Raw genomic sequence first — 16,762 nt, forward strand, 5'->3', positions numbered from 1 at the left:
TGCATTGAATTTATTTAATACACGAGTTTCACAATTTGAGTTGAATTACTGAAATAAATGAACTTTTCCACGACATTCTAATTTATTGAGATGCACCTGTATTTGCGTTGGCACTCCTGGAAGTGTCATGTTTGCAGCATCGGATCTACATGCCGTTAAGATCAATCCATAATCATGTCCAATAAATTGGCTTTCAAGGATGTATGCCTTCGTCATGATTAACACAGGCTAACGATTGGGGTAAATTCTGTCATGTGAAACTATATTTTTGCGTTAATGCAAATTTTCTTGACAAAAAGTGTTTCCAAACCAGTTTTTCACAACATCTGAAGTATCGACAGAGTTTATGCGCTCGAGATATTATGTCGACACTTGTGAAATTTTAGCTGGCGACACGAGCGACAGTGACCTCTGGCGACTAAATGTGGGCGCCACGAGCGACACGACAAAGTTAAGAAAAGTTGATCTTGATGCAAATGAGGAGCGACAACCAATAGGAGTGAAGACTGTGTCTGTCTGTGGAGCTCAGGTCATCCGTCTCCTTAAAGATAATGGAGTCGTGTGCAAGCAAGACAGAGAAGTTACGTTTCTGTGGGCGATTTCACTGTTCTATATGATTCGTCTTTAACCACATACGTGGATATAATAAAAAAAATGGTGCGTGGAAAAGAAATTGTCGGCAGTCTGAGTGAGTTTGATTCGTTCATTGATAGTTTGTTCATCTTATTAATGTTAGGGACAAGAAAACGGATTCCTTGTTAAATTAGAACGAAATCGTAGTTTTACTAGCAAAATGCCTCATCTGTGATCATATTTTCAAAAGACATGGCCAGACGTGCAGTCCACCAATAATGTTAGAGCGACAGCAGTAGGAACGCCCATTAGCGACGTCAAGCGATAAAGTCGTATGACGTATGACAAAGCTAAAAAAGTAAATAATCAGATGTAAAATTTAAATATGTCTATTGAATAGCAGAAAAACTAGGACATACCAGTCACTTATTAAGAAATAAATGAATACAGAATAATGTAAGTATAATTATAACTGTAATAAAATTTATTAGTCATAAAATCAATGTTAATACAAGTATAATATATTAAAATAACAGTTCATCTCTATTGAAAGCATGAAGTATTGTGCCAGATATTGCAAACTGTAAGTGTGAAAACCCTTAAATTACAGTTAAAAAACAATGTCAATGTGTAAGCTGCCTTTGCAGGTAAAGAAGGGATCTGTCTGCTTTTGGTAATTTGGCTGGAATGGGGAATGAGAGGAAATCTAATATTAGGAGCATTGCCTGGACAGGTGCTAGTATGGCAGAAAATCATAGAAATGGGAAAAATGTGAACAAAAATATATAGAAAAAAAGGGAATATTTTGTGTTTCTGTTTACCTTAGAGTCCAAGTGGAGCTCTGGATTTCACTCCATCAATCCGTCATTCTAATACAAGGCATGGTAAAACAAGTTGAAATAAATATATAAATATGACTTCACAAAAACTCTTATGTGGTATATAATTTATTTATATTGTTTAAATTATTAGTTTGAGCATTTTCTTCACTTCTGGTGACAGCTGACTGTAAGGCCATATGTTAAGGCCACATGCTAAGACCATGTTTTTTAATGATAAGGTGGAGTTGAGGTCCTGCTAGTAAACTAGACAAGATTTTAAGATTTAAGTCGTTTCTTATGCATTTTTAAATGTTAAATGTCAGGTTATTTTTACTTTACACAGTATACAGTATACATACTGTATTAATACATTGACGATCTTATGTGTTTAAAGGGGGCAGAGTTCCTGGACCAATCACATGCTGCACTGATGGCTGATAAGTCCCGCCTTGTCCTGCTGGCATCAAAGAGGGCCAAACAGAGTAGCCAATTGGAGGGAGAGGTGGTCCATTTGAGCCATAGTGATGGTGATGATGGATGGCCCCTCCTCTCAATTTGGAATAAAGTTCCTAAACAACATACTTTGCATTGTAACTTGTTGTGAGGTAATCTACTAAATGTCTCCTTGGGTTATGATAAACACAACATCTCTAGATGATTACCTGCCCTGAATGTGTGGCTTGAGCGGCACCTCCTCCTGGGGAAATAGCCGTTGGTGGAAGAGCCTTCAGCATCATATTGTGCATTATGATCTGGTGCATCTGAGCATTCTGCATTAACATCAACTCCACCATGTCTGTCATCAAAACAGCAATATAGAGGAGATTACAAACTCTTGGCTTAGCTTAATTCTTGACTGATACATTTGAGGATGTGTCCTCATCTTAATATGCAATTTATGCATCTCTTAATGCCATAGTCATACAATTTGCATGTTTTGTGATCTGCTTGAATAATAGTCAAAAACACAATTTATGCACCCTCGTATAAGTTGCTTTAGTAGAAAAGTTTCTGTAAGTGTAAATCTTGTAGTTTTTCTTTCACTCTAATTCCTTTACTCAGCTTAATGTACAAAAAAAAAATTCTCTCTCTGTAATAGATATATTACCTTCTTTAATACTTCCTGATCTGTAGTGGGAGGTTTGTGTGGGTGGAATTTGTGCTATGAGAGGTTGTTGCTGTGGTAACTGCTGGATTATGGTGGCTGGCTGCTGGGGAACCTTAAGGAAGGAGAAATATGATTTGTTGGAAGAAATAAACCGAGCAACACTTCTGTGTATTACACACAGACACTATTTGCTTAAATGTATATTTTTAGAACATCCATAAAGGCAGGTGAACTGGGATGGAATAGATGAATTTGCTCTATGCATAATAAGGGCAGTTTGACAACAGATGAAGGTTGAAAAAAGTTTTCATACGGTGTGTTGAATGATTCTAGGGGGCTGGGGGGCAGGAGGAGGGAGTGGAAAGACTGGTGCAGGTGCAGGTTGTGGACTCTGGTGGATATGGATGGGAGGCACTGGCTGGGGTGGCCAATACAGAGGTTCATACTGATATGGCCTGTGAGATCCACCCCATGTGTGTGGCCTTCCTAGATCCTCCATCATATGCTGATCCTGTTGCATACACAAATCACACCTTGTTCCTTGAACACCAGTTTTGTTCAAGATTGCCTTGAATTTAATACAAACTAAACAGAAACTCTACGTGAAGTGCTACAATTATTTTGTGGCTATCTGTTTGGTTGGAGTTATCAGATGGAACAATACCCTTAGTCTCTGTAGCAGGTTTCTCTTCCGTCTCAGAGCACTGTGTAATGCATCTGCCTCCCCATCATAACTTCCTGTGACGAACAAGGATTCAGTCATATGCTTCATTTTGTGTGTAATGCAAAAACTTCAAATAAATCTGCTTTTTCATTCTCTAATAACTTTATTAATTCCTATTAATAACTTTCTCTTTAAACATTTAAAGGTGCTGTAAGCAATTATTTTTTTCCTGGAAAAGTATTAAAAATGGCACTAGCATGGCTAATTCAAATGCTCAGTCACATGAAAGCTTCAGAATGCTAAAACTGCTTACAGCACCTTTAAGTTAGACAGCAGAAACTGCTGATTTCTAGAAAACAAGACCTCAACTATAAAACATAATGTTTGTTAATTTTGAGTCATATTTAGGCCCCATGAAAGTTTGCCATGACCCCTTAAACTGAAAACCCTAATAAGATGACTACTCGATTGAGTACATTTATTCCCTCAATTGAATTGAGTAATGGTGTCTCCAAAACTTTTGATTAACTTTTGATTTTCTCCCCTTTTCTCCCCAATTTGGCATGCCCAATTCCCAATGCACTCTAGGTGCTCGTGGTGGTGTAGTGACTCGCCTCAATCCAGGTGGCGGAGGACGAATCTTATTTGTCTCTGCGTCTGAGAACATCAATCTGCGCATCTTATCACGTGGCTTGTTGAGCACGTTACCACGGAGACCTAGCGCATGTGGAGGCTTCACGGTATTCTCCAACTCTACGCACAACTCACCACGCACCCCACTGAGAGCGAGAACCACATTATAGCGACCACGAGGAGGTTAACCCAACGTGACTCTACCCACCCTAGCAACCGTGCCAATTGGTTGCTTAGGAAGCTTGACTGGAGTCACTCAACACGCCCTGGATTCAAACTTGCGACTCCAGGTGTGGTAGTCAGTGTCTTTACTTGCTGAGCTACCCAGGCCCCCTCAAAACTTGTATAATTAAATTTACTTAACTTGGGGATCATAGAATGAATTTAACTATTTAAATTAAGGTAACAAGATGCAAGGAGACTTAACTCAGATTTCTGTGCCACTAGCACCACCAAACGGAATTGCTTTGTTTTTAGAACAGATTTCTGAGTATGCCACCTCTCTGCCATTGGGCAACCAAAGAGATACTCCCGCCCCCAACTCACGCCATTGGTTGAGTAACATTGTTGGGGCAGGTCTAAGCGGGTCATTCAAAACAATCAGAGCAATTTTCATAGTGCAACAGAAACACGTTTTTGAGAAAATTAACCTATGAATTGCTTACTAATAGTTGTCTCTGCATATTAAGCTGGGATAGGAGAAAGTATTTTAACAAACAAAAGTTACATACTTCAGCTTTAATTAAAAAGGACTCTAATTTATGTGTTACAATAACACAGCATAAATAAAGAAGATTATAACTGATTCTAGATCAATCATAAAATAAACAGCAGAAATGCACACACAGCTGTACCAGTTGCACATGCACAAGGATACACGAAATAGCATTAACAGGGTCCAGCACAAGCAAAGCGGACACAGGTCACCCTAATGGTGACATCACAAGAAACAACTATTTGCAACAATACAACAACAAAAAAGGTCTAAAACCTCTATAAATTCTTAATAACAACTATTTAAATGCCACCCTATGTTCCCTTTGACCAAGGAAACATATTAAAATAATTTAAATCTAAATCAGGCAACATGCACCACAAGATACATACTTTTTAGTTTCTTATTGGAGGTATGAGAAAGAGTTTCTCACCCAATCTTCTTATCATTTATCATAGTTGGGTCTGTTTTGAGTATGTGGGTCACATGACTTGGTTCAAATTTTCTGTGATGGTTAAGTCAGCCTGACCTAAAATCAACATGGCCACCCATGGTGCAGGACTTGCTGACTTTGTGATAATTAATTATATATTAATTAGGGGTGTAACAGTTCAAATTTCTCACTGTTCTGTTTTGTATCACAGTTATAGGGTCACGGCTTCAGTACGGTTTGGTATTTGTTATGTTTAGAAGAAAAAAATATTACTGCCAAATCCAAAGTAAAAATATTCTATTTGGTAACGAAGTCTTCAAGAGATTTGCCCTCACTACAAATCACCATGGTTTTACTACCGTAACCATAGTTTAACCATGGTATTTTTAGTAAAATCATAGTAACCACAAAATTAACATGATTACTGTCATGGTTACAATACTATAGTAAAATCACACTCTATTGAATCTACAGTATTACTGTTGTAAAACAATGGTTAATTGTATCAAAACTATGATTTCTGCCAGTGGTGACAGCAGTCATTGTTACTTCAGTCATGGCTACTACAATATTACTATAGTAAAACCATGGTTACTATATGGCAACTACAGTATTACTTAATAAAATCATGGTTAATTTTCCTAAGTGTCCTTAACTACAAAAAAAAAAAAAAAAAATTATCTAATTACTAACTCAACATTTAACTTAATACCTGCATTTATGCTACATGCATCAACATAAAGTGCATTTCATACTCAACTCAACATAAATTCAACATTCAGAAGCTGTACATCACTATAGAAGGAAAAACCTTGCTGTTAAAATGGTTGCTAGAAGGGATGTCGTAACGCAACACGAGTGTTTTAATCATATGCGGAAATCTCACATCTTCATCAACGGATTAGGGCAACATAACTTTGGCAATGAACACTCCAAGTGCTTTAGTTATTGTTATATGTCTGAACTAGCATTGAGTTCCTTAAAGACGGAAGGGTGTGTCTGTGTGCAGTTTCGGGCTCATCTGCGGCTCTGTGTGCACCGTGCGCTATCTATCCTCGGGTGATGTCGGTTTAAAATAACCAGGGGTGTAAAGTATTTGAGTAATTATACTTCATTACTATACTTAAGTATTATTTTTGGGGATTTGTACTTTACTTGAGTGCAATTTAAACTGAATACTTGCACTTTTACTTAATTAAATTTTCAAAGAACAAATTGTACTTTTTACTCCTAACAATTTTAACTTAAAAAGTACATGTTACATTTTTTGCAGATCATTTTCTTTCGTCTTATCTTAAACTGGGCATCAGTGCAATTCGATTGGTTTGTTAGTATTAAGTTAAATTATATTTAGTCTGCCAATTAGTTCCGTTTTAACATAAAATGTAATTGGCCACAACATGGTCATTGGTCACTGAGAAGCGACATCACGTCTCACCACAATGCACAGCACCTTGACCTGTGCCTGAGACAAATAACAATCACTGGCAGAAGAAGATGGATAAACATGACTCAACTGAGAGCACGGTCCAAGCTCAGTCACCAAAGCAAGAGCACCCATAGCCCTACCCTTATGGCCTGGCCACGACCTCCTCCTCGTCACAATATCGAATTGAGAAAGGGATAAATACGAGCCGGGGCGCCAGTTCGAGAAAAAGAGACACATGCGGCCATGCTGTGTGTGTGTGTGTTTATGTTTGTTTTATGTTGTTTTAAGTTCAGTTATGTCATTAAAGTTATGTTGACTGTCCTGCCAATTCCCGCCTCCTCCTTGCCATCCTGAACCCCTTACAGATATCGGTTTTCAAAAGCCATGGATCGATCTTTTACTCTGTGCAATTAAACAATAAATGTGTAACAAAATATAATATATGCAATATAGTATCATATTTATTGATTAAATACATTGATTTGTTCAGTTTTAAAAAGCTAAAATGTGACAAATTATGAAAAACTAATAAAATCTCACTAGAAAAAATATATACTTAATAATGTACCTAGTTAGAAGGTCCCCTGTATAATTCACAGCATTAGCTGAGAGAGAATTTATTTCACATGTAAGCAAAAAGGACATTATATCTGAAATATACTCATATGAATCGATATAGAATTGAAATAGAATCAAATTGAGAGCTTTTGAATTGGAATTGAATCGGGAAATCTGTATCAATACCCAGCCCTAGGCTCTAGCTTAGTGAATTATTTTCCTTTAGTGGAGTTAGTAAGGATTCATACAAGATGAAGTGTCTCCAGTGCCTCCCACTCACCAAGGAAATGTTAAAAAATCTGCCATCAAATCTGTTTTCATTCTTGCTATGCTATTTTTACTTTTTAAATTCTTAAATACAATTTAATATGGTACTTTTTTACTTTCACTCAAGTATGTTTCTGGCTAGACACTTGTACTTTTAATTGAGTAAATGTTTCACTCAGTATTCTTACTTTCACTTAAGTATCATTTTTGAGTACTTTTTACACCCCTGTAAATAACTAATCAAACATCTATGTATTACCAGTATACGGCACTCGCGTCGGGCAATGTCTGCAAACAATGTCTGTTTTGTAAAGGTTTTATGACCATCACTGTTATGATTGACTGCAAAAAGAAAAAAATTCCCAGACTGGAGACGTGAATGATGCAGGGGCTTCTCTATCTTGCGGCCTGTTTTCTCAACTTGCCATTTTCAACTTCACACTAACGCATGCAGAACTGTGATGTCATCAACTGATTTAACATACTCACAGTTAGTAGGACAGCTTCTCTCTGTAGAAAGTTGACCCATGTGAAACAGACAGAGCGATACAGGTGCATTAGCGAAGGTTATAACTGCACATGTCTATTTGGCGCTTTATTTTCTTCACCAAACTGTATGATCCAGATGGATCATTAAACTTTAGATGAACTGCGGTGCAAATGCTTACTGAACTGTGGGTGGCGAATCGTATGGTTAAATTTTTTACCGAGAACCGTTACATCCTTAATATTAATCTTACTTCACTAAAAAGGTTATCCTACTCAAATGTAGGTGACATGAAATAAAACAGAAATAGGCTGGCAGTAATCCAAATGTAATTAGATTAGATTACCCCCAAAAATGTAATCTACAAGATTATGTTACTGATTGTATCTGATTACAATTCACAAGTAATCTGCCCTGCACTGGGTACACACATACACAAACACACACACTCTCTCTTTCACTTACACACACACACACACACACACACACACACACACACACACACAACACACACACACTCTCTCTCTCTCTCACACACACACTAACACACAAACACACATATTAGTGCGGCTATCCTTATAAGGACTCTCCATAGACATAATGATTTTTATACTGTATGAACTATAGATTCTATCCCTAAACCTAACCCTCACAAAAAACTTTCTGCATTTTCAAAAAAACATTGTTTAATATGTTTTTTTAAGCGATTTGAATTATGGGGACACTAGAAATATCCTTATAAACCACATTTATGCATAATACCCTTATATTTACCAGTTTGTAACCTAAAAAACCTGTACCAAACCCGACCACACACACACACACACACACACACACACACACACGCATGATATATTTTAAAATAAGAGGGGAAGTCAGAAACTCATCATTTTTGCGTCAAATAAAACACAGAAATATTGATGACTTTGACTTTTTTGTACCTTAATAGGACAATGTATCCTGGGAAATACAACTCATAAAATTCAAAATATATAAAAAATTCCTTTGGATATGTTTTACTTAAGTCCAAATTGTATAGAAAGTGACATGAAATTATTTTTTGCTGATCATTTTCCACTCTTGCCTTTTAAGCACAAGGCAGTATGGGTATTCCCCATGGCCTTAAATTTGCACTCAATAGTTTCACTCATCATAAGTCTTAAGTTAAAATCTTAAGTCTATGGAGTTTTAAGAAAAATAAGTTCCAGGAACATAAATATTTGAGTTATGAGCAAAAAAACTTGACATTTCAAGTAAGACAACTTGATTTGTCAAATAATGACAACATTTGGGTTTACAGTGAGCCACAGCTTAGCAGGACCATTGCTTTTTAAATGATTTGAAAATGACATCTCAAGCTTCGGGATCAAAATTAGGGAGACTTATATGTAAAAACCTAAAATCCTAAAACTACAATAAAGCATTACACAAAACATAACCATCTGAAATTGTATTCAGAAGTAACCTACTTGTGGAAAATGCTGAACCCTCTCGTTCATGGTTGTCATTTCTCTCATTTTCCAGTCTCTAAAGGGGACCAAAAGGAAGATAGAATAATAATGCTTCAGTCTCTTCATAGACACGTGTGGTCTCCTGACAGAGAATGTTGTCAGAATCATTATGGTTTCAAATACTATTTGTCAGTTAATGGATGGATGTTACATATAAATAACAATATACCAACTCACCTTTTCCAGCAGTTTCAGCCTCAGTCTTGTCATTTGATCAACCATTGGATCTGCCATTTTAAAAGCCCTTTTAAGTTTGCTCTGTTAGTTTGTATATCTACTAATGCAGTTTATTGTTCAAGTTACTCTTGAGTTATAGGCTACATTCTCACTTGCATTTATCTGTCTCTGTACAGTGTCAAAGTACCTCACAATTCCTGCTTGACCATGTTTGCTGTAGAAAACCTTCGTTGCCAAAAACAGATCCCTGTTCCTTTGAGGAGTCTTGCCCAACCCACTAGTTGCTATGTTACAAGCCAGACTGAGGCGTTTTGTAATATGGCCCCATTCTACGAATTCTAAACACAAAGCTAAACAAACACAGATGAAATAGAAGAACATAAATAGAAACAGTACACTTTTTCAATCATGGCTATAATTTTCTATTATATTGTTATTATAGTTGCATTTAGAATAATTTGCATTTAAAGCCATCAAAGCAAAGCATTTCCCACCAATGACTATCATTTGCTGCATGTACATAAGGCTGTTCATGTACTTCGGAGACAAGAGCATTGTATCTTCTGCTGGCATTCAGCACCTGCCACAAAAATGATTTCAATTATATCCATACAAGGTGTAGGCTACTTACTGGTATATTTATATTAATTAAAATATTTAAATTGTATTTAAGTTGATATTTCTAGCATTTTAAATGTGCACTATGTTTATTTAAATTATTTGTTTCAAACAATTATTATTATTATTATTTTTAGATTTTTTTAAATAACAATATAAATTATTGTAATATTTGTGTATATTATTTTATATTACACATGTGTATATTATACAATATAAATAAATACATTTTAACTTATATTTGTTGCTTGAAGGATGAAAATAACTAAGCCTGTTTTGGTTATTATTACTGGTCTACTCTAATTTACCCGGGCTTTTACCCGCCTCTTTAATTTGTCAATCACAACCATTCAAACGTTCGGAAACACAACTGCCGCAACAACTACACGACCTCCAGCTATATCTGCGCCATAATAGGGTCTAGAAGTTGTCAATCAAAGGGTCACGACTACATGCGCTTTATAATTGGTCAGTCAGGCCATTGCGTTCAAACGAGGGAGTTTTCAAGGAGCAGGTGAATTTCTGCAACTGGAAATGCCATTGGCTGGAAAGTTCTCATGCTTTGTTTCTATACGTTCTCGCAGACTGTCAATCCGACAAGGGCGGGGATAAACAGACTTCGCGGCCATGTTGAAATTTTCTGTGACAGTTACTTCTTAGGAAAATCTTCGAACTCACAAAACATTGCGAAAAATTGTTTTGGGAGTTTTTACAGAAACACAGTTGCAGTCTACGTTTCGCCCACTCGAGAGGTTCCCTCACTCCCATGAATTTCCTTGATCCAGAAGATGGATCAGGATGAAAGGCAGAGAAAATTAGAGGCCGGACGAGCAAAGGTAGGCGCTAACATTAGCACAGTATCTTCTCATAGGCTTGTGATTATGAACAGACTCGTATAGCTTTCTTAAAATCTAAAAGCGCATCATTAATATATATATATATATTTTGGCTGTGGTTCCTGGCTTTCTTTTGAGAACCACCTCTGTTTCAGCAGCCACAGACGACACAGTCGCTTCTATTGTTCCTGATGTACAATGTATAATAAACTTGTTTCAGTACATAAACTCACATAATGACGAGCTGACCTACCTTCAATTTATATACGTATGTAAATATACCCAAATGTCTCACAATACATTATCAGTGAGATATAGTCCATATTAGACTAAATGTAAACATTTAGTGTGCCAAGTTGGTTTGCAGTAGTTGTCGTTCATAAGATTGATATTCACTTGTTGAAAAACAACATCTATTCTACTATTCTATACATTTAAATGTTTGCTTTGAATTTCTTGGGGTTTTACGTTCCGACCAAACTTGGTATGCAAAACTTATTGGCCTTGCAGTAAAATGCGTTCTTTTTTAACCAAAAGGGTTAGGTCTCTCTCTCTTTCTTTTTTTTTGTTTTGTTGTTGCTGCAAATGAAGTGATATTTGTTGTTGAGTATGAAGGAATCTACGACAGCTCTGTCTTTGGGCAGGATCACTTCAGCTCAAAGGTATCTGCTGTTTAAATCTAACTTGAGAGCTTACGGGAGCTGCACTCTATCTGCATTGATAGAAATGGAAATTGGGTGACTGAAATTTTCTTATGATTTGAAGTTTCTGAAGTTAATTATATAGAGACCAATGTTTGGAAATAATGTACAATACTGTATTTACTATTCATTAATTTTTTTTTTTATATATATATATTTTTTAATTGTTCAGTGATGTGCTTTATTCAGGCTGTTATTCACGTAGCGACCTGTAGGAGGCACCACACGATTAAACTGTCAACACTGACTGAACATGACTCTTTTTTTTTTTTTTTTTTTTTCGGTTTCATTTTGTAACTTCAGTCCAAAAACATGCTTTTAAAACGGCACTTTTTAAAATTTTCAATTTTGAAAAACATTAGTTTATGGGATGTGTATGGATGATCATTGTAATCTGGCAGATTCACTTGTCTTAAAGTTGACCCTGTTTTAGATGGCCTCACTGGGTGCCTTAGAAGGCAGTTGGTTGTCGTGGCTTTTGTTCATAACTGGTCACCAATCAACTATCCACCCATAGTACAGCTTTGCCAGTTAATTAATTTAAATTACAGGTATTCTTTTAAAAATGCTAAAACCTGAGGAAATGTAAGAACAAGAAATGCAAACAAATGTGTGTAACATTTGAAATTATATTTTACATGCTGGTGTATGTGACTGAGACAATGTCTTTAATATTGCATCTAAGCCACTGTTTCAGGCAGTGTTTATGGCTTGTGCCCCCCAGCCTCTCTTCATATCACCATCTAATGTGATGTGACAGTCAGTGGGTGATACACAAACAAACTCCCTGCTTTTTAAAGCAGGGCAAATGTAATCATGCAGAACTGTAATTTCAGGTGTTTTTGTACTCTGATCTGGGTCAGAGGACTAGTCCAGTTAGATCAAAGCATGCACGTTTATGTGAATGGTTTGTGTGAATTTGCTCCTCCTCTTCATCCACCTCCTCTTCATTTTCCATTCTCCTTTGTTTCTGATTGGGTTATTCAAAGAACATCTTTGCACTTTGCGGTCCTAGTTCTCTTAGTTGTTGACCTGCCCTGGAATCATATGATGTTCTGTTTGGCTTGTGGATTGTTGTCACATCATTGTGAATTTAACAGCTGCAGTGGTTATGCTGATGTTTATTCATGGAAGCACCATTGTCATATTTTGCCCAGCAGAGCTCATTTGAGCTTGCTTTAATCTGAACTAAGCTTCTTAAGGCAGTTGTGAGAAACGTTTTTGCAGAATTGTGCGTGTTTTGGATGTCATCACGTTTCCATGTTTAAGGATAAGGAATTCTCCAAAGAAGGAAGAGGAGAGTATGATTAGCAGAAGATCAAGGGCCGTCTCTTCTGCTCTGAGAAACATCATCTGTTTGGATACTGGCTTTTTAACCTGATTTTCTTGCTTCAGTCTTTGTGGACTAACAAGTCTCTTCAGATGATTTTGTCTTTAGTTACCTTATTCTCTCGTGGGGTTCTGTCCATTGGACATTATTTTAATTAGTTTAGTTTGCAAGGCATTAGTCAGCCCAAGCGGGAAATGCTTGGTTCTTTTGAGGCATCCATTTGACCTTTGACATGACATGTCTTCAAAGCCCTGCAGCATGCTGATTCTATGTTCTTGCTACCTCATCCTGACGTATGTTTCCCTCTACCTGTCCCTCAACCTGTGGCGCAGCTTGCTCAATTTAGACAGCGCTGGGCGAAAAGTGAAAGTTCGAGCACGCAGAAAAAGACGGCGAAGAGGAAGGGCCAAACTGTCCAGACGAATGACCGATCAGCACAAGAGCACCTCCTAGAGGAACCACAAACAAGCCAATATCATGGAGAGATTAACAAGGGACTCTCAGAGGTTTGATTTTTTTTTTTAATTTTTTTTTTTTTTTTACAAAAGTTAATTTAATTCACCAGGTTGTCGTTTTTTTTCTTTTTTTTTTTTTTTTCTTACAGCTGATAAATTAGCAATAAATATTAAATATACACTGCTTGACCAAAAAAAGTTGCCATTTGGATTTAAATAAGCAGATACTTAAGAGCCTATGATTGGATCATTATTGCAGTGATTAATGTTTCAGCTGGCAACAATTCTTTTAACCCTAACTGAAGCAGTGTGTAGCTTCTCATTTCTTAAACAACCATGTCGGAAGACGTATCCCGTGGTTGTTGAAAAGATGCTATTGTGTCTCAGAAGGGGTAAATTATTGGCCTGCAGCAAGCAAAGAAAACAACTAAGGAGATTGCTGAAATACACTGAAATTAGGTTAAGAACTGTCCAACACATTATTAAAACCTAGAAGGGTAGTGGTGAACTGTCAGCTTTGCGGAAGAAATGTGGGCAAAAAAAAAAACAAATCTTGAATGATCGTGAATGGAGATCACTAAAACGCTTGAAGTCACATCGTAAAAAATCGACAGCAGAACTCACGGCTATGTTTAATAGTGAAAGTAAGAGCATTTCCACATGCACAATGTGATGAGAACTTACAGGATTGGGACTATACAGCAGTGTGGCTACAAGAAAGCTGCTTGTTTGTGAGGCTAATCAGAAAAAAACAACTTAAATTTGCTAAAGAGCATAAAGATTGGACTGTGGAGCAGTGGAAAAAGGTCATGTGGTCTGAGTTCAGATATACCCTATTCCAAAGCGATGGGCACGTGTGTCAGGGTAAGAAGGGAAGCGCATGAAGCGATAAGGGGTGTAACGATCCATCGATCCAATGATCCAATGCTATCGATACAATGTCTATATCGATGTAGACATTTTTTTAAGATGCACCTTAGTCATGACCATATGCACTTCCGTCAGGCGATGAAGCAACCTTATTACGTTCATTTGACTTTGAGCACTAAATATGCTTTTCATGTGGGACACGGATGTGTGTGGGGTCTTTGAAGCCAAGTTGTGCTCTGCTATCCGTGCGGTGTGCGCATGCATCAACTGGGCTTCCTGCGAAATTGACATACAGTTAGGTTGAAATCAACTCATTTTTTAACCATTCAGCAGATTTAATATTAGCAAACTGTAGTTTTCACAAGTCGTTTAGGACATCTACTTTGTGCATGACACAAGTAATTTTTCCAGCAATTGTTTACAGACAGATTGTTTCACTTTTAATTGACTATCACAATTCCAGTAGGTCAGAAGTTTACATACACTAAGTGAACTGTGCCTTTTATGCAGCTTGGAAAATTCCAGAAAATGATATCAAGCCTTTTAGACAATTAGCCAATTAGCTTCTGATATGAGGTTTACTGAATTGGAGGTGTACCTGTGGATGTATTTTAAGGCCTACATTCAAACTCAGTGCCTCTCTGCTTGACATCATGGGAAAATAATTTTGTTTTTCCAAGACCTCAGAAAAACAATTGTTGACCTCCACAAGTCTGGTTCATCCTTGGGAGCAATTTCCAAATGCCTGAAGGTACAACGTTCATCTGTACAAACAATAGTACGCAAGTATAAACACCATGGGACCACGCAGCCGTCATACCGCTCAGGAAAGTGACTCATTCTGTCTCCTAGAGATGCACATAGTTTGGTGCGAGAAGTGCAAATCAATCCCAGAACAACAGCAAAGGACCTTGTGAAGATGCTGGAGGAAACAGGTAGACAAGTATCTATATCTACAGTAAAACGAGTTCTATATTGACATAACGTGAAAGGCTGCTTAGCAAGGAAGAAACCACTGCTCCAAAACTGCCATAAGAAAGCCAGACTGCAGTTTGCAAGTGCACATGGGGACAAAGATCTTACTTTTTTGAGAAACGTTCTCTGGTCTGATGAAACAAAATTTGAACTGTTTGGCCATAATGACCATTGTTATGTTTGGAGGAAAAAGGGTGAGGCTTGCATGCTGAAGAACACCATCCCAACCGTGAAGCATGGGGGTGGCAGCATCATGTTGTGAGGGTGCTTTGCTGCAAGAGGGACTGGTGCACTTCACAAAATAGATGGCATCATGAAGATGGAAAATTATGTGGATATATTGAAGCAACATTTCAAGAAATCAGCCAGGAAGTTAAAGCTCAGTCGTAAATGGGTCTTCCAGATGGACATTGACCCCAAGCATACCTACAAAGTTGTGGCAAAATGGCTTAAGGACAACAAAGTCAAGGTATTGGAGTGGCCATCACAAATCCCTGACCTCAATCTGATAGAAAATTTGTGGGCAGAACTAAAAAAGCATGTGCGAGCAAGGAGGCCTACAAACCTGACTCGGTTACACCAGTTCTGTCTGGAGGAATGGGCCAAAATTCCAGCAACTTATTGTGAGAAGCTTGTGGATGGCTACCCAAAACGTTTGACCTAAGTTAAACAATTTAAAGGCAATGCTACCAAATACTAACAAAGTGTATGTAAACTTCTGACGCACTCGGAATGTGATGAAAGAAATAAAAGCTGAAATAATTTTCTCTATAATTATTCTGAGATTTCACATTCTTAAAATAAAGTAGTGACCCTAACTAACCTAAGACAGGGAATGTTTTCTATGATTAAATGTCAGGAATTGTGAAAAACTGAGTTTAAATGTATTTGGCTAAGGTGTATGTAATCTTCTGACTTCAACTGTAATTGATTATGTAAAATAGGCACATAATATTGGAATATTGATCGCAGGCCCCTGAATCGAATCATATCGCGGCAGACTTTGAAGTATAGGCAAATATCGGATCGCAGGCCAAGAAAATCGATTCAAGATCGTATCGTGATGAAACGTCCGATTTAAACCCCTAGAAGTGATGCACCCATCATGCATAGTGCCCACTGTACGAGCCTCTGGAGGCAGTGTTATGATCTGGGGTTGCTTCAATTGGTCCGGTCTAGGCTCAGCAACGTTATGCGGCAATAAAATGAAGTCGGCTGACTACCTGAATGTACTGAATGACCAGGTTATCCCATCAAGTGATTTTTTATTTTTTTTTTTTTCCTGATGGCGCGGGCATATTCCAGGATGACAGTGCCAAGATTAATCTGCCTCAAACTGTGAGAGTGGTTCAGGGAGAATGATGAATCCATTTTCAAACATAAATTGGCCACCACAGAGTCCTGACCTTAACCCCATTGAAAGTCTTTGGGATGTGCTGGAGAAGACTTCACGGAGTGGTTCGACTCTCCCATCATCAATACAAGATCCCGGCCAAAAATTAATGCAAATCTGGACGAAAATAAATGTGACATTGCATAAGGTTGTCGAAACAATGCCATGACGAATGTGTGCCGTAATCAAAGCTAAAGGCGGTCCAGCC

The 16,762-nt window shown here is 37.5% G+C and overlaps 2 protein-coding genes across 8 annotated transcripts in view; one reads left to right on the top strand and one right to left on the bottom strand.

Annotated features, from left to right (window-relative positions):
* Nucleotides 1-1,139: 1,139 nt before the first annotated feature.
* Nucleotides 1,140-9,620, bottom strand: zgc:112416 (uncharacterized protein LOC550509 homolog). 3 transcript variants are annotated; one of them, XR_007898175.1, is made up of 9 exons: nucleotides 9,377-9,620; nucleotides 9,158-9,215; nucleotides 3,167-3,240; nucleotides 2,816-3,013; nucleotides 2,503-2,614; nucleotides 2,057-2,190; nucleotides 1,754-1,963; nucleotides 1,395-1,442; nucleotides 1,140-1,255 (listed from the first exon to the last, which is right to left on the bottom strand). XR_007898175.1 is itself a non-coding variant. In XM_051707007.1 (7 exons), the coding sequence occupies exons 1-7, from the start codon at nucleotides 9,431-9,433 to the stop codon at nucleotides 1,775-1,777; spliced, it is 822 nt and encodes a 273-aa protein (XP_051562967.1). In that variant the 5' UTR covers nucleotides 9,434-9,620; the 3' UTR covers nucleotides 1,526-1,774. The 3 variants fall into 3 exon arrangements, 2 of the variants coding, with proteins under 2 accessions (XP_051562967.1, XP_051562969.1); XM_051707007.1 differs by lacking the exons at nucleotides 1,140-1,255; nucleotides 1,395-1,442 and having other exon boundaries at nucleotides 1,526-1,963; XM_051707009.1 differs by lacking the exons at nucleotides 1,140-1,255; nucleotides 1,395-1,442 and having other exon boundaries at nucleotides 1,828-1,975.
* A 993-nt stretch (nucleotides 9,621-10,613) lies between these two features.
* Nucleotides 10,614-16,762, top strand: part of pcnt (pericentrin) — an 86,852-nt gene continuing 80,703 nt past the window's right edge. For 4 of the 5 annotated variants that reach the window (XM_051707021.1, XM_051707022.1, XM_051707023.1 and 1 more), the window contains exons 1-2: nucleotides 10,614-10,830; nucleotides 13,194-13,367. In XM_051707021.1, the coding sequence (XP_051562981.1) occupies nucleotides 10,783-10,830; nucleotides 13,194-13,367 (222 nt within the window). In that variant the 5' untranslated portion in view covers nucleotides 10,614-10,782. The remainder of the gene's footprint in view (nucleotides 10,831-13,193; nucleotides 13,368-16,762) is intronic. The other variant, XM_051707025.1, reaches the window with a different exon arrangement.

This window comes from Myxocyprinus asiaticus, chromosome 9, assembly GCF_019703515.2.
Source record: "Myxocyprinus asiaticus isolate MX2 ecotype Aquarium Trade chromosome 9, UBuf_Myxa_2, whole genome shotgun sequence".
Classification (NCBI taxonomy): Eukaryota; Metazoa; Chordata; class Actinopteri; order Cypriniformes; family Catostomidae; genus Myxocyprinus; species Myxocyprinus asiaticus.

Coding starts and splice junctions, on each gene's coding strand:
- zgc:112416 (XM_051707007.1), bottom strand. CDS start 9,433: ATGGCAGATCCAATGGTTGATCAAATGACAAGACTGAGGCTGAAACTG. Junction 3,014..3,166: donor ACCTGCTACAGAGACTAAGG/GTATTGTTCCAT, acceptor TGTATGCAACAG/GATCAGCATATGATGGAGGA. Junction 2,615..2,815: donor CTAGAATCATTCAACACACC/GTATGAAAACTT, acceptor TCCTTCCTTAAG/GTTCCCCAGCAGCCAGCCAC.